The sequence below is a fragment of the Narcine bancroftii genome, chromosome 10 (genome assembly GCF_036971445.1).
Source record: "Narcine bancroftii isolate sNarBan1 chromosome 10, sNarBan1.hap1, whole genome shotgun sequence".
NCBI classification, from domain to species: domain Eukaryota; kingdom Metazoa; phylum Chordata; class Chondrichthyes; order Torpediniformes; family Narcinidae; genus Narcine; species Narcine bancroftii.
This window is the reverse complement of record NC_091478.1, coordinates 32732597-32757362: the sequence shown is the minus strand read 5'-3', so window position 1 is coordinate 32757362 and position 24766 is coordinate 32732597. Positions and strand designations below refer to the sequence as shown.

The window sequence follows — 24766 nt, the reverse complement described above, 5'->3', positions numbered from 1 at the left end:
CAGAAGTAATTAGAACTGATAATAAAATTAGTTTATTTGCTGATGATGTCATAGTATATTTAATGTCATAGTATATTTAAATATACTGCGCAACCTCATCCAACGTACCCCTACAGCCGACAAGGTTGTCATCCTGGGCGACTTCAACGCTCGTGTCGGCAAAGACTCAGAAACCTGGCCAGGAATCCTGGGCAAGCATGGCGTCGGCAAGTGCAACGACAATGGGCGCCTCCTGTTGGAGCTCTGCGCAGAACAGCGACTTGTCATTACAAACACCCTTTTTCAGCAGAGGGACAGCCTTAAGACCACCTGGATGCATCCCCGATCCAAACACTGGCACCTCCTGGACTACATCCTGGTGCGAGAAAGTGACAAACAAGATGTGCTCCACACCAGGGTCATGCCCTGCACGGAATGCCACACTGACCACCGGCTGGTTCGCTGCAAGCTCAACCTTCACTTCAAGCCAAAGCCCAGGAACAATAAAGCCCCCAGAAAGAGGTTCAATGTTGGAAACCTGCAGTCAGACGAAGCGAGAGGAAACTTCCAGGCAAACCTCAAAGCAAAGCTCGACGTTGCAACCCGCCTCACGGACCCGTCCCCTGAAACCCTCTGGGATCAGTTGAAGACTACCATACTGCAATCCACTGAAGAGGTACTGGGCTTCTCCTCCAGGAAAAACAAGGACTGGTTTGACGAAAACAGCCAGGAAATCCAGGAGCTGCTGGCAAAGAAGCGAGCTGCCCACCAGGCTCACCTTACAAAGCCGTCCTGTCCAGAGAAGAAACAAGCCTTCCGTCGTGCATGCAGCCATCTTCAGCGCAAACTCCGGGAGATCCAAAATGAGTGGTGGACTAGCCTCGCCAAACGAACACAGCTCAGCGCGGACATTGGCGACTTCAGGGGTTTCTACGAGGCTCTAAAGGCTGTGTACGGCCCCTCACCCCAAGTCCAAAGCCCGCTGCGCAGCTCAGACGGCAAAGTCCTCCTCAGCGACAAGATCTCCATCCTCAACCGATGGTCAGAACACTTCCAATCTCTTTTCAGTGCCAACCGCTCAGTCCAAGATTCCGCCCTGCTCCAGCTCCCTCAACAGCCCCTAAGGCTAGAGCTGGATGAGGTTCCCACCCTGGATGAGACATATAAGGCAATCGAACAACTGAAAAGTGGCAAAGCAGCAGGTATGGATGGAATCCCCCCAGAAGTCTGGAAGGCTGGCGGCAAAACTCTGCATGCCAAACTGCATGAGTTTTTCAAGCTTTGTTGGGACCAAGGTAAACTGCCTCAGGATCTTCGTGATGCCACCATCATCACCCTGTACAAAAACAAAGGCGAGAAACCAGACTGCTCAAACTACAGGGGAATCACGTTGCTCTCCATTGCAGGCAAAATCTTCGCTAGGATTCTACTAAATAGAATAATACCTAGTGTCGCCGAGAATATTCTCCCAGAATCACAGTGCGGCTTTCGCGCAAACAGAGGAACCACTGACATGGTCTTTGCCCTCAGACAGCTCCAAGAAAAGTGCAGAGAACAAAACAAAGGACTCTACATCACCTTTGTTGACCTCACCAAAGCCTTCAACACCGTGAGCAGGAAAGGGCTTTGGCAAATACTAGAGCGCATCGGATGTCCCCCAAAGTTCCTCAACATGATTATCCAACTGCACGAAAACCAACAAGGTCGGGTCAGATACAGCAATGAGCTCTCTGAACCCTTCTCCATTAACAATGGCGTGAAGCAAGGCTGTGTTCTCACACCAACCCTCTTTTCAATCTTCTTCAGCATGATGCTGAACCAAGCCATGAAAGACCCCAACAATGAAGACGCTGTTTACATCCGGTACCGCACGGATGGCAGTCTCTTCAATCTGAGGTGCCTGCAAGCTCACACCAAGACACAAGAGAAACTTGTCCGTGAACTACTCTTTGCAGATGATGCCGCTTTAGTTGCCCATTCAGAGCCAGCTCTTCAGCGCTTGACGTCCTGCTTTGCGGAAACTGCCAAAATGTTTGGCCTGGAAGTCAGCCTGAAGAAAACTGAGGTCCTCCATCAGCCAGCTCCCCACCATGACTACCAGCCCCCCCACATCTCCATCGGGCACACAAAACTCAAAACGGTCAACCAGTTTACCTATCTCGGCTGCACCATTTCATCAGATGCAAGGATCGACAATGAGATAGACAACAGACTCGCCAAGGCAAATAGCGCCTTTGGAAGACTACACAAAAGAGTCTGGAAAAACAACCAACTGAAAAACCTCACAAAGATAAGCGTATACAGAGCCGTTGTCATACCCACACTCCTGTTCGGCTCCGAATCATGGGTCCTCTACCGGCACCACCTACGGCTCCTAGAACGCTTCCACCAGCGTTGTCTCCGCTCCATCCTCAACATCCATTGGAGCGCTTACACCCCTAACGTCGAAGTACTTGAGATGGCAGAGGTCGACAGCATCGAGTCCACGCTGCTGAAGATCCAGCTGCGCTGGATGGGTCACGTCTCCAGAATGGAGGACCATCGCCTTCCCAAGATCGTGTTATATGGCGAGCTCTCCACTGGCCACCGTGACAGAGGTGCACCAAAGAAAAGGTACAAGGACTACCTAAAGAAATCTCTTGGTGCCTGCCACATTGACCACCGCCAGTGGGCTGATAACGCCTCAAACCGTGCATCTTGGCGCCTCACAGTTTGGCGGGCAGCAACCTCCTTTGAAGAAGACCGCAGAGCCCACCTCACTGACAAAAGGCAAAGGAGGAAAAACCCAACACCCAACCCCAACCAACCAATTTTCCCTTGCAACCGCTGCAATCGTGTCTGCCTGTCCCGCATCGGACTTGTCAGCCACAAACGAGCCTGCAGCTGACGTGGACTTTTTACCCCCTCCATAAATCTTCGTCCGCGAAGCCAAGCCAAAGAAAGAAGATATTTAAATAAGTTGAATGAGAGATTAAAAGAGTATGGGTTTGTATCAGGTTATAAAGTGAATGTTAACAAATGTGAAGTAATGTCTATGATGGATATGGATTACTCTCAATGTAAAAGATTGACAAAATTTAAATGGCAAAATGAAGTAATTAAATACTTAAGAATTAAAATTAGTAGAAACATAAGTAATTTGTTCAAACTAAATTATTTGCCATTGTTAAAAAAAATTGGAAGAGGATTTGAAAAGATGGAAAGATTTACCAATAATGTTAATAGGGTGAGTGAATTGTATTAAAATGAACATTTTTCCAAGAATACAATATTTTTTTCAATCCTTGCCCATTCAAGTACCAGAATTTTTCTTTTGAAGCTTGAAAATAATATGTGAATTTCCTTGGAAAGGTAAGATGTCAAGAATTGGTTTAGAAAAAATAATGTGAAAATTTGATCAGGGTGGACTAAGACTACCAAATTTGAAGAATTATTTTAAAGCAGCTCAATCGAGGTTTTTGTCCTCCTGTTATCAACGGGGGTGAAAAACCAGTTAGGATTCAAATAGAAATGAATAAAATGGGTGAACCTATTCTGGAATTAATTTTGCATAAATGGAATTGAATTGTTTAAAGAAACTAAAGATTTTTTTGTATTGAAACATATTTTAAATATATGGAATAGAATTCATATTGAGAGAGGAATTAAAAATTATCATTTACCAAAAATGTTGTTTAAAAAAATCAACTTCTTCCTTTAACTTTGAATAATTATTTATTTGATCATTGGTGTAGTACAGGTTTACAGAGAATAAAAGATGTTTCTTTGGATATTTTTTCTTAATTTTTGATCAATTAAAAGATAAATACAATATATATAATACAATTTTCATATTATCAATTAAAAATGCATTTGAAAAAGAGATTGGGAGCAGCTTTGAGACTCCCTAAACAAAGTCAATTTGAAGATATAATAAGATACACTTGTTGTAAAGAAATTTATTACTAATATGTGCATAAAATTACAAGAGACTGTAAAGAAAAAATATTTATATAAATCAAAAATCCAATGGGAGAAAGATTTAAATATACAAATTCAGGAGGAGATTTGGTTTAAATTATGTTATGAAAATGTTACGAATACAATGAATGTTAGATATCAAATGGTTCAATATAATTGTCTTCATCAATTGTATTATATTCCACATAAGTTAAATGGACTTGATCCTAATTATTCAAATAAGTGTTTTCAATGTGTGAAAGAAATGGGGACTTTTTTTTGCATTCAGTGTGGTCTTGTGAGAAAGTGGAAAGGTTTTGGAATGAATTGAATTTATTATTTGGGCAAATTATGAGGGTGAAAATATTAAAGGATCCAAGAGTATTTTTACTTGGGGATATCTATGAAAAGGATATAAAATTGAAATTAGAGAAATTAGAGAAATACCAAGAAAAATGGTTAAGTATTGCAATAGCAACTGCAAAGAAATGTATAACAATATAATGGAAAGATGATAGAGAAGTGTTAATAAGTAGATGGTATAATGAGACACAAAATTGTATACCTTTGGAAAAAATTATGTATAGTTTAAGAAATCAAGTTGAAAAATTTTTTATAGTATTTTGAAACCATATTTGGATTTTATAGATAATTTTCCATCTACCTCTTATCTTATCCTTCTCTGAATTTGTCAATTTTAATAACATTTAATGATTGTATATGATAATATTATTACATATTAATTGGTAGGTATTTCTTTTCTTACTTTTGGGTGGGAGGGGGGAAAGGGAGAAAAATATAAACTTTTTTTGTTTCATAGCTATGGATATTTGATGAATGCTTTCATTTTTTTTTCTTGTAATGATGCAAACAATTAAATAAAATTTGAAAAAAATTGTTACCAATGGTATGAGGGCAAATACCCTTGATTTTGCCAGTGATTGGACAAATGCTAATGTTTATATTTCAGTACTATTTGTGTTATGTGTGGCATTACATCTTATATGTAGCCTGTGGCATCAGCATATTGCCCACAGAATTAAAAGCGTTGCTAGTGGCCTTTTGCAACTTCACCAGTCTTTAACTTCATTAGCCAGGAGGGAATCCGCAAGGTCTTCCTCATATTCCGTTCCCAACAGCAATTCCTCTCTATCTTGCGGTTGATACTCGACGGGAATCAAGCTGTGAAACAGTGTATTAACTAGGTGCCAAACAAGACTTAATGATTGTATATGATAATATTATTACATATTAATTGGTAGGTATTTCTTTTCTCTCCTTTTCTTACTTTTGGGTGGGAGGGGGGATAGGGAGAAAAATATAAACTTTTTTTGTATCATAGCTATGGATATTTGATGAATGCTTTCAATTTTTTTCCTGTAATGATGCAAACAATAAAATTTGAAAAAAAAATTTGCAATGCTGCATCTCACCTCCAGCAAACCTCCCACAGAACTACAAGAAAGCTGATCAATACACAGCTATGCAGACAGACATGTATTTGTTCTTTCTCGGAGTCTGATCAACAAACCTTTGTTGATGCTTTTACAGAAGTGTACAAGAGGATGGGTCTGTATCACCAATGGTATGAAACTCATTTCAGCTGAATGAACAGTGATACTAATGATATGACCATTATTAGCTGTGATGTAGGTGGTGTTACTGTGATATTACATACTGCCAACCCCAACCAACCAATTTTCCCTTGCAACCGTGCCTGCCTGTCCTGTATCGGACTTGTCAGTCACCAACGAGCCTACAGCAGAAGTGGACATACCCCTCCATAAATCTTTGTCCGCGAAGCCAAGCCAAAGAAGACATACTGCCAATAAAGTTGGCTGTGCTGTTGACAGGATGGGAAATTATTCATGTCCATTTTGTTTATTTTCTCTCTCTTTATTTCCCTATGCCTCTGACTCATGACTACACCGCTTGTTTCTTTTCAGATGTGAGGATAACTCCAGTCAAAATGCTTAGGGACCACATTAAACAGTGCAATTCCAAAGGGCTTGGCATATCAGCTTTCATCTACACAGTGAAACAATTATCAATGAAATCACACATTGCATTGTAATGTGGAATGAATATTTTTAACTAGAAGTAACAATTTAGGTATGCACGTTAGCACAAGTATGACAGAACAACCATGGATACCTTCCAACAGAAAGGCACACTGGGTTAAGCAGTACCACAGACTCCATTGAAGTCACCGCAACAATTTAAAATATTACCTTTTGGCAAACGGCAAAGTAAAATGGTTAGGAAAGGGTTGTTGAATAAGATAGTTAAAATGATCACTACAAGGCAGGCAGCAAAGAGTTCTTCTTTCACTCTTACACTCTGACAGAAAGTCACTTACAATGTAAGAAATCAAGGCAAGAATCCCAATTTTCAAAACACTGATTACCTGCACACAAATATTTTTAGTCTGGGATACATAAGGGAGAAGAGAACCAAATCCGATTAAAGATTTCCCCCAAAACTTTCACCTAACAAAATATCATCCTCTGTGTGACAAGCGATGCCTTTATTATGTTGTCACCCGGTTGCGAAATTGGATTGTGTCAACTTTTATATTTTGGCCAACATATTCATATAATTGCCAAAAAGTTGTAAAATGGGAAGTCAACTCATTGGTGAGGGTCAGGATAGTGGCATTCTGTTCAGGAGACTTGACCCTCCACAAGAAAGTATGAGCTCCACTAGGCTCGAATCGCAAGAGAACATCACAGACACGTGGTGACACCAATAGGGAATGCTTGCAAACACAGAATACAAACAGCATAGAACTACAACAGCACCAAAACAAGGCTCCCCTCAAACAAGTTCCCAAAATGGAGAGGACATCCACATAAAATTTTTACAACTGACCTCACGTTGCTGAAGTCAGGGAAGCTTTCATGCCGGTAAACCAATGGAGTCCCAGGAAGCATCCTGGGAGCCTGTGCAGATCAACCGACACAAGTATTTAGAGACATCTTTAATCTCTCCCCATTACTGGCCGAACCCACCCCCCACCCCCCCCATCATACCAGTACCAAAGAAAAGACATTGAAAATTGCTTGTTACTAAGATAACCTCTCTTTCAACATCAATAAAACAAAGACTTCAGAGAGGTGACAAAGTCCACATCCCTGCCAATTATAAATATATTAACATTTATATTGCTGAAATCATTAAAAATAGCTTCAAGTTTTTAAGAATAAATATCTCCAATGACCATACCTGGGACAAGCACATTGACACAATGACTAAGAAAGTGTACCAACTTTACTTTCTTAGAAGACGATGGAAGCTCAGCGTCCCCATCCTGTCTTTCACCAACTTTTACAGGTACACTATCAAAAACAGACTTACTGAAGGCATCATAGCGCAGTGCAGGAGCTGCTCTGTTCAAGGCTGGAAGAACCTACAGAAGGTAATGAATGCAGCTCAGAACATCAAGAACACTTCCCTCCCCTCCATCTACATCTGCCATCGAAGTCAGTCCACGTACTGAAAGGCCCAAGAACCATCACACCACTGGCACACACTCTTTTCCCTCCTCCTTTTGGGAGAAAGCTTAAGACCGGAAAAAAAACATGCACAAAAGGACTCAAGGACAATTTCATCCCTGCAGTCATCAGGTTCATGAATGAACCTCATCACCATTCCATTAAGTTTCTCTTGCTTGGTGTTAAGTAAGTTATAGAGTTAAAATATTGTATATATATTTTTAGTAAGTTAGTTATTGACTGGTACAGGGCCCCACACATTTACAGAGAACAATTGTGCTCAGAGAGAGTGTTCATTCTTGGAGGTGATGCATCTGGAAAGCAGAACCATAATGGAACAAGTGTTCTTAATTGAAATTCAAGTACCAGAAGTGGTTCTTAAAGGCAATTAAGCATCTTGAACAGAGATGTGGTCAGAGGCTGTTATGGATATGGAGTGGTTTTGGAAAAGGCAAGAAGTTTTGCAGAAATGAAATCAAAATTGTTAAGGATTCCAGTACATGGTCATGTGGTTTCCAAGAAATGGGATTGACCTCATTGATTATGTAAATGTCACATTATTTGGAGAAATACATTATCAAATTCAGACATTTTTGGATCAGTTCAGAGGTCAAGGCCCCGTAATACACACAGGAGTTGGAACCTTGTGAAAGACTGGGTTGGATTGCAGTAACCAGAATAAGTGCTGTTATGTGTTACTCCCAATAAAATGGGAATACAGAAAATAAGTTAATTTCAAAAGGAAAACCACTTTCCAACTGCTCTCGAAAATAAAGAGCGCAGCCTCATCGTGGAAGAAAAGAAAACTGAAGAAGAAAAAAACTTGACCTGGAAAGACAGGACTTGCATTATCCTTATCACAGGAGATTCAGCACAAATGGCATTTAAATAAGTAAGACCACTTCTCATTTGTGCCCAGAAGATGGTCACTCCTGTTTGAAGAATATCTCGATGAAAGACAGCTCATCAAGAGAATCGGGACTTAAAAGAGATCTGAAAATATAATGTTTAAACATGCTTCATAATTAATTCTGAACTGCGTTTTAAAAGGATCCTGAAGTCAACAAGATATTTGAAACTGGACTTTTAAAAGTGACTTTTTCAGAATCAAGTTTAAACTATGAAGGTTTTAGACTTTAATACTCACACACGCGCGTATAGTTGGGTTAAATTTTAAGTTAAGTTTAGAGATAAGTAAGAAATGTTATGTTATTAATGATTTAATAAAAACCATTCTTTTGAACCTGAATTTGTATCTGAATTTTCCATTTCTGTTCCTTTGTTAGTACTAATAAGGGTTTATTAGTTCATAACACGTTGTAATCCTCCACTCTAAAAAAAATTGTGTTCCCTACAAGGCTGTGTGTAATGCTGGAGAAACCCACTGTTCTGCACATAGATGAATTCTTTCCACCGTGCTTGGTATTTTGTAACAAATGAACTTGTTCTCAAAAAAACAAGATCTAACAAGTTATGACTTGTGGATAAAGGAAATCAAATTTGCCCATCTTTCACAGTGACCTCCATGTTCACATTTTATACTGAAGTTTGAATTGATCTAAATTCTAAACCCACATAAAGCATATTATAAACTCAAAATCAAATACAGTACATTGATTCTACCTTCTTGTCTCCCTCTGTAGGTTGCAATTAAATCAAACCAAAAATTCTGCTTTGAAGTTTTCCACATGGACCTGCTGAAATGGAGGTTTTAAAAATAAAAGCTACCACAACAATCATCAAATATTTGTTTATTTCTTGCAATTTTAGATCCATAATCAATAATACTTAAGAGGATTTTATAAAAACATCTGCAGACAATTCTGATTGATACACAAATGTAATCAATATAGCAAATGGCTTTTTCCTTTGGAAAGCTTAATAACATTAAGCCGAAAGCATAAAAATCCCGTCACGTTGGACCTGTCCTTTTGGTCATTGAATATGATTCCAAAAGGTGGACAGCCACTTCCATTGGCATGTCCACGTGATGTGGATGGCATGGTTAGCACAAGGCCACTGCAATGCCATCGACCTGGGTTAGGATCCCACACTATCTTTAAGGAGCTTTTACTTTCACCCATTGTCTGCATAGGTTTCCTTCAGGTGCTCCCGTTTCCTCCCACCCTCCAAAAACATATGGGGTTCGGAGGTCAATTGGTGTATTTGCCCAGCACGAGATCTTGGGCCAGAAGGGCCTGTTACCGTGCCATATCTCCAAATTAAAATAAACTTATATTATGGTCATTCATGGATGCCACAATCTTGCAGCACAGAGACTATTGGAAATGTAGCAGTGAAACCAATCAACAGAAAATAGCATGCTTGATGTCACTGTATAAAGACACACATTTTTCAGACACCACATGAACTCTGCAGCTGTTGAAACACCTTGACAGGTAAAAGCAATTGTAAGTATTAGGGGATCCATCTTTGTCTGATTCCTTGGCAAATAATGAGGAAACTAGAGGAATTCAGCAGGTCAGGTAAGACCCACGAGTAGAAATGGTCAATCAACGTTTTGGGTTGGGACCCTTCATGGAGACTATGATCCCCATCTTCAGAGAATATTCCACAGGCAACTTCGCAAACTTCGAGTACAGCCCAGATTAATCCCATTTTTGAATGTCTTCTGCCTTCTTGCCAGGTAAAGTGGGGGGGAAATGGGAGGGTTGGGGATTATTCCATCAGATGGCACCAATTGTGTGATGCTCCATGACCTATGACCCATGACCTATGACCTATTGGAGAGGAGTATTTTCTGCTCCCATCTTCTAATACCTGGGCCAAAAAAGCAATAAATTGAATCACCAGTTCGATTGAGACAAGAGATGCCACCAATACTCGTGATTGTGTTTTCAAGTTTGCTGTTCCTGTGCCAAGTTTAACATCCATCCTGTACTAAGATTCTCAATGTTAATCAAAACAGGTCCTGACATCTCCATTATGCTCTGGAGAAACTGATGTAAATTCCGACACAGAAATATCATGGTGCACATTCTGCCATATTTGACCGTAGCCTCACGTACTGCAAGTTGAGCCCATCTGCACAGGAACAAATAAGAGCAAAAACTAACTTTGATGCAATCACCTTCCATGGTTCTAACCACACCATGTATTCCATCTCGGCAGAATACAATCAGATGGCATCAACGTAGACTTCATTTTCCATCAACTCCCTCCCTGCTCACTCTCTCATCCCTGTTTCCCTTCCTCCAGCTCCCCACCCCTTTCCCTTCTCTCTCCTCTCCTATCAGGAAAGGGCTAACTTTGCTCTCTTACCCTATCACTTCTCAGTTTCTTTCTCTTCCACCCTCCCAAGGTTCCTGGAAGTTGCAATTTGCAAAGCAAGTGTTATAAGCACAGAAATTATTAGAATCCTTCAGTACCACCTGAAGAACATTTACAATGTGATGACATTTCTAGACCATTATCTCTTCATTCCCTTTTTCTTTGGCAGCTGTTTGTGATTGAGGATGCCTTGCTTCAATTCCAGTGTCCTGGGATCTGATGTGGCCTGAGGCCAGTGGGAGATCCACAGTCTTGCATATATTGGGCAGGAGGTGGCTGACAGGGTGGACAAGAGGGTAGTTTGTGAGACAATGTGTTTATTCTGCCACTTACTCAGGGCTTCTGCCTGCTCCCGTGATAATAAGATAACATCCAGAATGCTTCTTCTCCATGTTGGGCTGTTATGAGCCAGAGGGAACGGTGCACTTCTTGAAAGAAGCATTGTACACATCCTTGAATCTTTACCTCTGTTCACCAAGTGATCACTTGGCTACTTATATTATCACTGGCAATCCCTTAATGTGAAGGTGCTCATTCACAGTTTTCTGATGGACCTTGAGATGACTTCAGTTGCTTTCTCTTTGACCACAATGACTACTGCCCTGTCGCACTCACGTCTACCGCCATGAAGTCTTCGAGAGGCTCATCATGGGGCACATGAGGATCCAGCTACCCCCAACTCTGGACCCCCTGCAGTTTACATATAGATCCAACCGCTCTGCAAAAGATGCCATTGCCACCGCCCTCATCCTGCTGGGTCTAAACACCTCCCTCAGCAATTGGATTCTTGACTTCCTGTTGGGGAGACCTGAAACAGTCCAGATCGGTAATAGCACTTCCAAGACCATCACACTGAGCACGGGGCCCCCCAGGGCTGCGTGCTTAGTCCACTGATGTTCACCCTGCTGACTCCTGACTGTGCAGCAAAACACAGCTCGAATCATATCAAGTTCACTGATGACATGACGGGGGTGGGCCTCATTAGTAAGAATGGTGAGTCAGTGTACAGAGATGAAGTCCAGTTGCTAACAGATTGGTGCAGAGCCAACAACTGTATCTGAACATTCATAAAGCAAAAGAGATGGTTGTCGATTTGAGGGCCCAGGGGGACCACGCTCCCCTGACCATTGACAGCTCTACCGTTAAGGTCATCAAGAGTATCAATTCCTGGTCCCTTAACACCAGCTCCATAGCCAGGAAGGCCCAGCTATGCCTCTACTTCCTGTGAAGGCTGAAGAAAATTCATCTCCCACCCTCCATCCTCACTACATTCTGCAGAGGATGTATTGAGACCATCCTGTGCAACTGCGTCCCCGCCTGGTTCAGAAGCTTGTACCTCCTCGGACCACAAGACTCTGCAGGGGATAGTGAAGTCAGTGGAAAAGATCATTAGGGGCTCTCTTCCTACCATGATGCACGCGGGAAGCAATAAACATTGTGAAGGAGTCCACACGCCCCTCATGTAAACTGTTCTCCCTTCTGCCATCTGGTAGGAGGTACTGTAGCACTCGGGCCCTTGCGTCCTGATTGGGCAACAGATTTTCCCCCAAGCTTGAATTCCCAAAACGTATGTGGATAGTGTATCGTGGAGTTTTATTGTATATTTCTTAATATTTTAACTTCTATTTTAGACTTGTATTTATACAAATTTGCTCTGTTGTCCTGGAGAAATGTTATCTCACCTTTACCGTGCAATGCATGGTATGAACGAGAAATAAAGGTAACTTGACACATCTCTCCATAAAAATTTCAGATACTCCCACGTACATGAATTATCTTGCTCGTGTCCAAGCCTATGACGTAATTCAATGTGGGCAATTCTTGCTGCAAAGCAGGGGCCTAGAACCCCCAACAATAGTCACAGAAGAACCTCTAAAAAGATACATTCACACAATCATAGTTTTAGAATTGAAAACTCTAGCTCCATCTAGTGGTTGCCCATTTGTTTAGACAAATATTTTATCCTTGTTGGCTTTTATTGTGGCTTAAGGTGGATCGCAGTTAATCAGTCTCCTCTGAATAATGAGAATCTCTGTAACCTCATCATATTGAATACAGTAGGCCCTTTCAAACTGCCTTGTAAAATGGGGTTTACCGGGCAATTTGCACGGTTAGTGACCCGATACATGGCGAATTGAAAGGGTTCAACCGGGTCAACATGGTCAGAACCCAACCTGGTCACTGACTTACGGCGGAAGTGGTCATGGAATCTAGTAAAACTTACCCGGGCGCCCTGCTCCAGCGTTTTGGAAAGGAAAATGGCTGACCCAGTTACTCTGGAGTGCTTGTGCATGCGACACAGGGAAATCCTTGGCTGAAGTGTCGCTGCAGCGATCGGGGGTGGGGGAAAAGACTACTGCAGCGATCGGGGGGGGGAAAGGTTGCTGCAGCAATTGGGAATTGCACGGTTATCCCCCTTGCAGCTGAATACCTAATTACCTAAATGTGCCCAGAGCGCCTCTGAGGTGCCGATACCAACCCTCCTCGGGGAGGGATAATCGGCAGAGCCCAGTGCTCCGCGCGACAAACCTGAATGTGCAGCTGCTTTGGGATGGGCTGATGACCCAACTCCCCACTGCCTCACAGCTGGGGAGTGTAGGTGGCAGGGGCCGCCGGGACCAGGGCAGGGCAGGGGCGGCCGGCTGGCCACTCTGGCACCTTGTTGGTCTCTTCGGGCCCGCTCTCTGTGGCTCAAAATGCGGCAGAGCAATGGCAATCTTTCCTACCCATAATCCCCCACACAGCAGGAACTGTTCTGGGAAACAGAGCAGTTCCACATGCGTGGGGGATTATGGGTAGGGAAGATGGCCATTGCTATGCCACATATTTATGACTGCTGCTGCACCAGTCAATCAGATCTGGAGGGTGCTATGAGGCACCTCTGGATATGAATAGGATGCTGGAGCAGCCTTTTAGGGTTGCTGTCTGAAAGGTGAGTTCTTAGTTTTCAATTCGCTCTTGTCGCTGGCCTCAAGGCAGAAGGTTCACTTGAAATGGTTGATAACCAAATCCTTAATTTACTAATACTAGCACTGTATTTGGAACACAGGGTTTCAGGGTGTCAAAAACAAAGCTGAAACAGTTTTGAAGATGTTATTAACCAATGCTCCAGTAAAACACAGTGGCGTGATACATTTTGGCCATTTACTGCATTTGCTTATCGAATCCTGAAAAGAACTAAGTTTTCTTAAGCTGCTTTTGCATCAAGCTCGAGATGCACAAGTCATTACAGAAAAGGAAGCAACTGATTAAATATCACAGATAGAGTGAGGGTATATTGCTTTGTTCATCCCCAATAATAGCGACGTGTGCGTTATGATAGGATCAACACATTGTCTGTAACTTCCAAAATGTATTGAATTAAAGTACAGACTGGCGTCCAGTACTTCTGGTGAGCGAGTGACGCGTCATTCACCGTGTCATCATGAGGGCAACATCCCCCTTTAAATCGTCAGGTTGATGATTTATCAGGTAGGTCTGGCTGCAATTTAATGGGTGCATCTAGCACCCATGTCCCAGGGTTGCAGGAGGGCTACCCGGGTGATGCAATTTAAAAGCACCTAAATAGACCTATTTTAATGAGCACTGAAAATTTTAAAATTGAGAATTAATGAGCCTGTGTGGTTTAGCCCAAGGAGAATGAATTTTACTTGAAAGGCAAATACAATAAATTAAGAGGCCTATGTATTTTGAATTAAATTTGATTAAATTAATCAACCAAATTCAGCCTAGTTGAGTTGACAGGAAAGTTTATGTTCTTAATGCTCTCATTGTTCAGAGGTTTTTTTGCTACTCAGGAGGTTATTGACTATATGTGAGGTAAACTTCATAAACCAAATAAAAATAAAGGGGAGGAAAGGAGTTATCTATATTAAAGAAAAAGAAGTCCTCTCCTGCTAAGAAGTGAGCCGTCTGGTTGTACTTGTTCACTGCCATTGTTGCAGGGAGTGATGTGTGGCAGCAAAAGGCCAAGGACTTGAGACAGTGAGAGACTGGCAAATTTTGTAGTTTCAAAGGGCAGAGAAAACCTCCGCCCATGAAGGCCTGCTGGCGACCCACCTAGACTTCAGTAATAATTTGCCTTGTACCTAAATCACTTCCAAACGTTTAAATTACAAAACACAATCCAAAGAAGCAGCTTCGTCATTTCAAATGATCAAAAAGTGAAAAAGCTGCAGATGGCGGAAATCTGAAATAAATACAATTTCAAAATTCTGAAAATACTTGGCAGCATGAAGAGTGGACGACCAGAAAACATGATCAAGTTGGATGGCACCACTCTAACTGGATTCCACATTCAGAGAATGGCTATGGCCAAGTGCTAGAAGATGGGACCAATATGGAAGGGTAATGAGGCCAAATGGCTCAGTTCAATGATGTATGACTCTTTGATACTGAATGATTAATTATTGCTACATCACCCTCCATAACTGAATATGTGAGGGTTCTCTGCAGATCCAGCTGACGAGAACATGCACATTGAAAATTCATGCCAAACTATATGCCAATGTCAAGGTAAGTGAACATCAATTTCAATCTAGAGTTCTGCTTGCTGATTTACTTAAAAGTGTTCCATTAAAACTGAAGCACATCACTGAGAGCTCAAGGTACTTAAATGATAAATGTACATTATATTCTTTCAAAATACCCATGCATTATTACAAATTGTAGTTCAAATTATCTTTACAAACAACAGTGGAAACATGATCTGGAACTTTAATGCAAATCTGTGAAATTGAAAACTCACCTCATCTTAAACAGACAAACTGGAGGGCAATTGAAAGCTTGGTTGAATGATGCACCAACAACCTCGCACTCAATGTCACCAAAACCAAGGAGCTGACTGTGGACTTCAGGAAGGGGAAAACCAGAGGTGTGCTCTCCCGTGATTATTACGGGGAAATTTCAGGTGGAGAGGGTGTGCAAATTTAAATTTCTGGGAGTCACTATTTCGGAGGATCTTTCCTGGATCCCACACACTAATGACGCCGTGAAGAAAGCACGTCAGCACCTCTACATTCTCAGGAGGTTGCAGAGGTTTGGTGTGACATCAAAACTCTTGGAAAACCTCTACAGATGTGATGGGGAAAGTGTGTTGGGTGGACACAGCCCAGTACATCACAGGCAAAACTCTCTCCACCATTGAGAAAATCTATGTGAAACAATGTGCTCAGAGAGCAGCAGCAATCATCAAGGAGCCAGACCACCCAGGGTATGCTCTGTTCTCACTGCTGCCCACTAGACTCATACCACTAGGGTCAGGAACAGTTGCCACCCCTTCACTTTCAGACTCCTCAACAGCAAACTCAAATCAGTCTCATTTAAGGACTCTTGCAATATACATTATTTATTATTGAATATTAATTGCACAGTTTGTTTGCACTTCATACTTGTTTCCATTTCTTTCTTTTGTACGCACATCTTTTCTGAAGTACAATTTCTTGTTCCCGCAACCGATTAAGTAGAAATTCAGTCAGGCCCGCAGGTTGTATGTGATGTCATGTTTGTACTCTTGTCAATAAATCTGAACTTTGAACAAGCAGTTGAGCAGGTTTGAAAAATTTGGATGGTGAGCTGTCTTAAGGAAAACCCAAATCTTAAGTATGTGTCAAGTGGAGGACTCAGCATAAGGGAGTAAGTGGAAGGTCCTTTCCTTTAAAAATGTCAGTATCCTATTGGGCTGTCAAAGGAGTTCATTACTCGACTGTCATCCATTCAACCCAACACAATCTATAGCAGAATATATACTCCAGAAGTCAATGCCAGAAAATAATTCCAACACCATTTGAGAAAGGTGTGGCTCTGATCAATGGAAATCTACAGGTTGTTATTGCTCTCCAATTTCAAGAGGTCATAAGATCATGATGTACAATCATCAAGGTTATTCGATTACATTAAGATTGCTCTCCAAAAATTGATTAATATCCCTATGAATGTCAATAGCATGGAGTGTTGCAGCAGTGCGGTGTGTCCCTTTCAGAACACCAAGGATGGGAATATGGTGAACAAGGAATTCACTGAAGCAAGAAAAAGATGCTGCTTGGAATCCTGAAATGATCACAAGGCTACATATATTAAGTAAATGATATCAGTAAAACAAACAGCAGGTCAGTATCAACTTGGGAGAGTAATTGAACTGTAATTCATCTTTTAGTTAGCAGTGACCTGCAGAGCTCGTCACGAAATACAACTCAATGTCACATGGAAAATCCAAGAAACTTCTTGCTTCTCAGATTGTACACATGCCAGAATACAAAGAGCTAACAGTGAAAAGGCACTTATTAATTAACTAAGCTGGGAAAGCAAATGAAATAAAATTCAAAGTTTAGATTTATTGTCAGAGAACATGTACAACTCTGAGATTGTTTCTCCTGTGGGCCAGGTACATTTTCTGGTCTTCAGTAGTGCAAAAATCTGGACTTCTCAAAAAAGATATGTATTTAAAAGAAATGCAAACAAACTGACTGCACAAAACAGAAGATAAATATTCATTATTAAATAATGAGCAAACTAAGAGTCCTTAAATGACTCTGCCTGTTTGATATTTAGGAGTCTGTTGGTACAGTCTGTTCTTGTACCTCGTGGTTCGTGTCCTGAGGCACCTATACCTCTTTACTGATGGCAGCACCAAGAACAGAGCTTGTCCTGGGTCGTGTGGACCCTTGATGCTTGCTGCTGTTCTCCGACAGCAGCGTTCCGTATAGATTTTCTCGACTGTGGCGAGAGCTTTGCCTGTAATATAATGGGCTGCATCCACTACCTTTTGCAGGGCTTTCCACTCAGAGGTATTTATGTCCCCATACCAGGCCATGATGCAGTTGGTCAGCACACTTTCCACTACAGTGAAGCCCATGCATCCACAGAGAGAACGTACAAACTCCTTAGAGAAAGTGCAGGATTCGAACCCCAGTCCCGATCGCTGGTGCTGTAACAGCATTATGTTTATCGCCATGCTAACTGTGCAGGTCATATCCATAATTGGTGTTATTCCTGTTTAAAACCTGAAAAAAAATTCTGTCCACTATTGAGTATTAAGTTGCATAGAAATTGGTTTTTCTTTAATTCTAGTCATAGATGTTAATTATGTTGTGTCAACTATTCTTGAATATATATCACAGTACAATTGAATAAAAGAGTGATGTGAAGTTGGAGTTCCATCATATCCACAGGTCTTCTCATGCATCTTATTCAAGTTATTAACATTCAACAGCATTGCAGAGGAATACAAAGAATATGCCACATGTTACTTTTTACAACACATCTGTATCGTGTTCGCACATTTGGCATCACAAAGAATTATGGAGCATGAACGTTACTATGAATGGGCTGTTTATCGGGACAGAATGTTAATTAAAGCCAGATCCAACTGATTTTCAACAAGCAGCTGGAAGACTTCATGTTGTTTGATTTCTGTTCATATTCAATTCAGTTCTATTTCCCTCCCATTGATTTTATCAAGGCAGCTATTTCAGTAGTATTGCTGAATCCAACTGGTCAGCTTTGCAGATTCAAACTGTACCATATATTTAAGATACCTCTAGAATATTTAAATCCAAGAAAAAAAAATGAACTGATTTTGGACTGGAACTGTTTTTGGGGTTCTATTGGGCTTGGGAGTAGATGAATTGATTGACCAATAAGTAACTCTGGAATTCTTTCAGTACATAAAAAAAAATTAAATCATCAACCTAGCAGTGTCCTGTTGGCAGTTTATTTAAAATTGGACTCTTAAAACTACTGACAGCACATCCTACACTATTTGAGTACAAGCTCTTTGAGTTTCCTCATAATAATCTGCCCATCAGCAAGCATTATCCAACCATAAAATAATGAGGGTGCTCCATCCCTCCAAACCGGTCCATCAACCTGAAAGAATTACAGTGCCAATAGGAGCAGGAAGTTAATGCTTCTCAAAATCAACCAAATTACTGAAATTTCTCTTAATGCATCCAAAAATTTCTTTTTGGATACGATCATTAAAAAATGCTCAAAATGCTTCTCCTTCAACAAATTTTTCTGCTTATTCTTCACCAAATTAGTCCAAGAGCAAATAATAATGTCCATTTTGCTTCATGATAATTAATCACATTCTTGGCGATTAATAATACTTGTTTTGACAAAGTTCAGCCTGTACTTCCCGAAAACCTCGTGCTAAAATTAACAATCATTACTGATTACAACTATCATCTAGCCTGTGTAACACATGTTGTTTATTACCAGCCGAAGCCTTAAATGATCAGAGAGCCTCAGAATTCAATTAAATTGATCTAAAAACACTATTCTTACCTCGTTAATTAAGAACATTTACTGGCATCTTTTCTCAGCACAGGCTGGAAACACCTGTGAACTGAGCTTTCCTGTACATCCTGACGACTGAGGGCTGAGTAGTGTTTGTAAAGTATGACACACCTTGAATAAGCGATGTATGATAAGAAAAATTGCACGCAAAGTGACAGGGAACAGAAGGCAAAAAGCAGAATGTTTGAACTACAAACCTCAGCATTTCAAATAAATCCACGTTGAGCAAAAACATGAATTAATAGTTTAAAATATGCTATTATTTAGAGTCGTGACTTTAAATAATGACATATTGCGGAGTGCTGAAGAAAGATTATGCTTACAATGAGGATGGGTCGGTGATAATCAAGGTAAAGCGTAAGAAGCCATCTCTAAGGTGCAAGATAATTCTGTAATGGTGATAATAATGTTCAGCAAAATGAGCTCAGGTTCTGGTCCTTCTGGGGTTTAGTATGGTCGAGTCCTGGACTGCCTACAGAGGGAATTTTAGGCATGTTCCAAAATCCTAGAGTCATCGACTGGGCCAGATAGCATGGAAATGCACGTACACAATTACCTCTTGTTGCTCTCCATTTGGCATCCGTGCCATACTTCAGCTGTACTGTAGGTGGAACTCTTGCTGAGATGTCAAAGATGAAGGGGAAGGTTTTCAAAATAAACTTTGATTCTGAATCATGTTTAAGTATTCTCAAAAGTCAGGAAATCATTCAATAAAAAAATTAAGGGTCGAAAGCAGCGTTGCTGAACTACAGAGCAAGGAATCCCACAAACCTCCAAGAAAACATTTCTCTGAGATGCAGAATTGAAGTCACATTCACAAAGCTTATTTAGGTAATGGAAGAGCCGCTCCAGTGACATAACAATGGACAAGGCCCATAATTTTTGATTAGCAGGCAACCTCCAGAGATGTTTTTGAGGGCAATAAAAGAAACTGTGGAGAGATCTGCACTTCACTAGTATACAAGGACAACTTCAACTGGTTTTCTGACATCCTATCAAAAAAAATGTTGCCACCATTACTCCTTAATCTAGACCAATAGCAATGTGCCTGAAGTAGTTCCAAAAACCTTTCAGCTCTATCGTGACATTACGGCAGCAATCCTCTACCATCTCATGTCAGCAGTTGTCAATGGGCAATACAGGATAATCTTGACAACAATGTCCACATCACAAAATTATGAAGAGCCCAAAGAGAAAATTATTTTAATATTTTGAATAGAAATTCTAGGAGATGAGGTAATTAATGTAATTATTGCTACATTAGCCCAATGAGTACAGCTTGTTGACACAACAATGGTCGACTAGGCCAATTCTGCTGCGTAAATGGAGTCAGGAGCTATAAATACAAAGGCAGTCAAAGAAACTTCTGTGCATCTGGTCAAATATTGCAAGTTTAATAGTGAATGCAAAGATATAATATTACATTTCTATGCATGGAAGCACCATTACTTTTACATGGGATGATATCTTTTTCTATTGATAGACATGATGAGAACAAGTGATCACAAAAGACATGTGGTTGGTAGAAATCCTTCACCGTGGTTTGGGGAAAATTTAGATTTTAAATTTAAATTTAGGGAAATAGCACAGTAACAGGTCCTTCCAGCCCACAAAACACTGCTACCCAAATAACTTTCAAGCCCTTTACATTTTGAAGGGTGGGAGGAAACTGGAGAACCCGTAGGAAACCCACACAGACACGAGGAGAGCATACAAACATGTTACAGATAGTGCCTGATTCAAACCTGGGTCACTGGTGCTGTTACAACGTTGCCTTAACCATTACGCTAACCGTACCACCCTACCTTAACTGCACTGTTAGCTTAGTTAGCCTTTGAGGCATTAAATCTCTAAGAGAACAGTTCAAAGCAAGTTGACTGCCATGCACTATCAGGCATGAAAGATAATGTGGACTAGGCTCTCACTTCTCCAATGACTCGCTCAATTCTTACGAAATGCACTTAAAAATAAAACAGAAATAGAAATTGCTCAAAAATGTCAACAGGTCAAGCATCATTGTGGAAAGAAAAACAGATGATATTAAGGGGTCAGCAGACCTTCGTCTTCCAGCTTCTGCAGGTGTTTTTTTATATTTTCGATTACTGTTTCTATAATTTCCTGTCTATGCCAGTCACAGGAGTAGCACTTCCTACAAGGATTTGACCCAAAGTGTTGGCTGTTCATTTTTCTCCATGGATGAGGTCTGACCCATCAGTAGTGGCTCCAGCAGTAGTTCATTTTATTTGATCTTCCAGTACAGCAGCTCTGAAGTCCAAAATCAGAATCTATCATGAAATCGGTTTTCAAAATGACATTCCCCAAACCCACTGCGTATCCACCTCAACAGGAATATGGGGCTATCATTCCTGGGGATCTTCAAGTATTGTTTTGGTAATGGCCACAATTTAATTCCCACGTTATCAACATCGCTCTATTCATCACTTTAACTTCTGATATTTATTGTATGAGAGCAGATGCAACAAAACATTCAAACTCTCCCCCCGCCCCCCCCCCACCCCAATTCCCAGGCTTTATTTCCACTATCTTCTAAATATGTCAATTAAACTCACACACCACCTTTGCTTTCTTCCTTTCTGAAACTATTCAGGGTCTAATCTCTCATCTGTTTTTTTTCTCTGGGGGAGGGGAATTAAAATCACCGAAGCATGTTATTATGCCTTTCAAAAAAAAAATGATCTGAAAAACTGAAATTAATCCTCATTTTCTGCATAGAATGATTTTTTAATTTTTTCTACTTGACAACAAATATAATTATCGTGGAATTATGGTTAGCACCAGAGATTGGTCATGAAATTTGCTGGATCAGGATACACGTTAAACCAGTTCATTAGGAAGGCAATGCACCTCCACCATGTCTACCCCACACACAACTCCTGTCTCCCACTATATGAATGATTTCATATGCTCGGGGCTTTCATCTAATGACTGCCTTGCTCATGTTAATAGTGGTTCTGTTGCAGCTGCAATAATGGCAGTGTTGCTGCTGGTACAAATCCAGAAGGAGCTGGAGACACATTTTTCCAACTGATTAGCAGGCAACCTCCAAAGATGTTTTTGAGGGCAATAAAAGAAACTGTGGAGAGATCTGCACTTCACTAGTGCCCGAGAGCCTCGTTTGGTTCAACCCAGCCGTAGAATCAAGATGGTGGTTCTTTTCTTTACATTGGAGAATCCAGGGTGGTCCGTGCCCAAGATGGCAGAACACCTGCTTGACAGCCAGGTGTCAAGGGTTGAGGAGAAGAGGAGGATTGATCCAGGGCAGAAGATGGAAGAACACCCTCTGGCCAAGAAGGAGAAGCCTGGGAGTGGACCCAAAGTATAGGTGACCACAGCAGCAGACCACAGAGGTACTCAGCAACCAAAGATCTCATACCAGGCTTCAGGCTGCTATAGACTAGCTCATGGGAACACAACTGGGATATGTGAGAGTGATGGTGGTGAGCAGGGATCCCAGGGGCCAAGGTGGGAGTCTTAGACGCCTGGATCAAGCAAGAGGTTATGGGAGCACAAGAGGTAGTAGCATAAATGGTAGAATCTGAAGGGATGCTCCTTTGCTTCTCTTTCATTCTTGGTAGGGGAGATTAGTGGTGCCTCAATGTGTGCCTTCACAGGTAAACACATAGTAATAGAATCTTGAACAGACACGCATAAAATATATTCTGGACACTATGATATTGTGGGAGAAGATTTAGATTTCAGATTTATTGTCAGAGTACAAACATGACATTACGTACAATCCTGAGATTCTTTTTCCTGCCGGTGAGGCAGGAGTACAACTTATTGGTAATGCAAAATAAAACACTACATGTAAACAGATAAAGAAATGTAAACAAACTGAGCAATACAGGGAGAATTTAAAAAATAAATAAGGTGCAAAAGAAAGAGTCATTAAATGAGATCCTGAGTTTGCTGTTGAGGAGTCTGATGGTGGAGAGGTAGCAGCTGTCCCTGAACCTGATGGTGTGAGTCTTGTGGCACCTAAACCTCTTTCCTGATGGCAGCAGCAAGAAGAGAGCATGAGCTGATAATGTAGATCCTTGATGATTGCTGCTGCTCTCCAACGGCAGCTTTCCCTGAAGATTTTCTTGATGGTGGGACAGGTTTGGCCTGTGATATCCCAGGCTGTATCCACTACCTTTTCCAGACCTTTATGCTCAAGTGCATTGGTGTCCCCATTCCAGATCGTGATGCAGCCGATCAGCACACTTTTTTAACCACACATCGACAGAGTCATACCAAACCTCCGCGAACTCCTGAAGAAGTAGAGGCACTGACGTGCTTTCTTCACGATGCCATTGGTGTGTTGGGTCAAGGAAAGATCCCACCCACCCCCCGCCAAGATCCTGACTGCCAAGAACTTGAATTTGTTTACCTCTGATCACATCTGGTTTTCCCTTTCTGAAATCAACAATCAACTCCTTGGTTTTGGTGTTATTGAGTGCACGATTGTTATTGGTGCACCATTTAGCCTTTTTCAATCCATCTCTTGTATACTGACTCATTTTCCTTTTTTATGCAACCCACCTATTGTCAGCAAATTTGTAGATAAGGTTATTGTCCTACTGAGCTGCACAATCATAGGGTGCATAGTGAATACAGCAGGGGCTAAGAACGCAGCCCGGTGGTGCTCCGATTCTGATGAAGATTGTGGAGGAGATGTGGAAATGTATTTAAATTCAGCTAGTCACTACCAACAGTAAAGAATCCATTATTTCAGGTGTCATTGAGGATCAAATGCTCTCCTTTATTTTGACCAGAATGCTATGGGCTCTCACAAATCTTCCTAAGTTTATTTTACCACACTGTATTGACCTTTAACTACCCTCCTCGATTACATATATAAATCTCGAAATTGTGGTTGAATCCTTGAATCTATCGACGGGACAGAGATTCTGGCTGTCATACAATACAAAAATATAGAAAGATCTTGAGATTAAATTGAAATGGTAGATGGATTACCTATGGATACCATGCCACCAGGTGGATAAACACGATAAGGCCTCTGGAGGTTAGGACAGTATTTCTCTGTCTGTGGTCAAAGGACTACTGATGGTCTGTAGCTTTGCATCATTCGATCGCCAATTAAGTAAAATATTACTGATATAATAAACATGCAAAACAAAGATGTAAATTTAACAACAAAAGTTGAAAATTCTCAAACAAAATTCCCACCAAAACAAAATCCGACCAATGGGCAACTGAAGGTCTATGGGCTTGTGTGTAGGTGGTCCACAGAAAGAAATATTTAAGGTGGTCTTTGGGTGAAAAAAAATTTGGGAACCAGTGAGTCAGAGCATTCCTTCTGCAGAACAAAGAACTCTTGTTCCAAATCTGGGACTGCATTTCCAAGCTCCCATCCATCGATTAAGAAGCATTTCTCTATTCCATTCATGAGCTCATTAATGTGTAAACACAATAGAATTTAGGGAGTCTAGCATCTGAATATCAGGTCACGTAAGGGAGTTGGACTTGACTTCTGTTCTCTCCGCTTCAACGTTTAATCAAGGGAGAGTCGGGTCATTTAATTCACGTATTGAAATTAAATGGAATAATTCAGAGACCTGTGGGAAAGGTCTCACCATAACCTCAGTAGCAGTTAGTTTGATTACACCTCCACAACCAATAATCAAAGATAAATCTCTTGCCCCTTAGACTGGAGGGACTAAGCATTAAACATGATGGCACGAATTAGCTCTCAAACTAGCCATGCCATAAACCCATTAAAATGTTGACAATTTTGCCTA

At 41.1% G+C, this 24766-nt stretch overlaps 1 protein-coding gene across 6 annotated transcripts in view; it reads right to left on the bottom strand.

The window, feature by feature from the left end:
• The window catches only part of plce1 (phospholipase C, epsilon 1), a 288097-nt gene extending 269026 nt beyond the window's left edge, over nt 1–19071 (bottom strand). For all 6 annotated transcript variants that reach the window (XM_069900564.1, XM_069900566.1, XM_069900567.1 and 3 more), the window contains exon 1: nt 18990–19071. In XM_069900564.1, the coding sequence (XP_069756665.1) occupies nt 18990–19007 (18 nt within the window). In that variant the 5' untranslated portion in view covers nt 19008–19071. The remainder of the gene's footprint in view (nt 1–18989) is intronic.
• Nucleotides 19072–24766: the final 5695 nt, after the last annotated feature.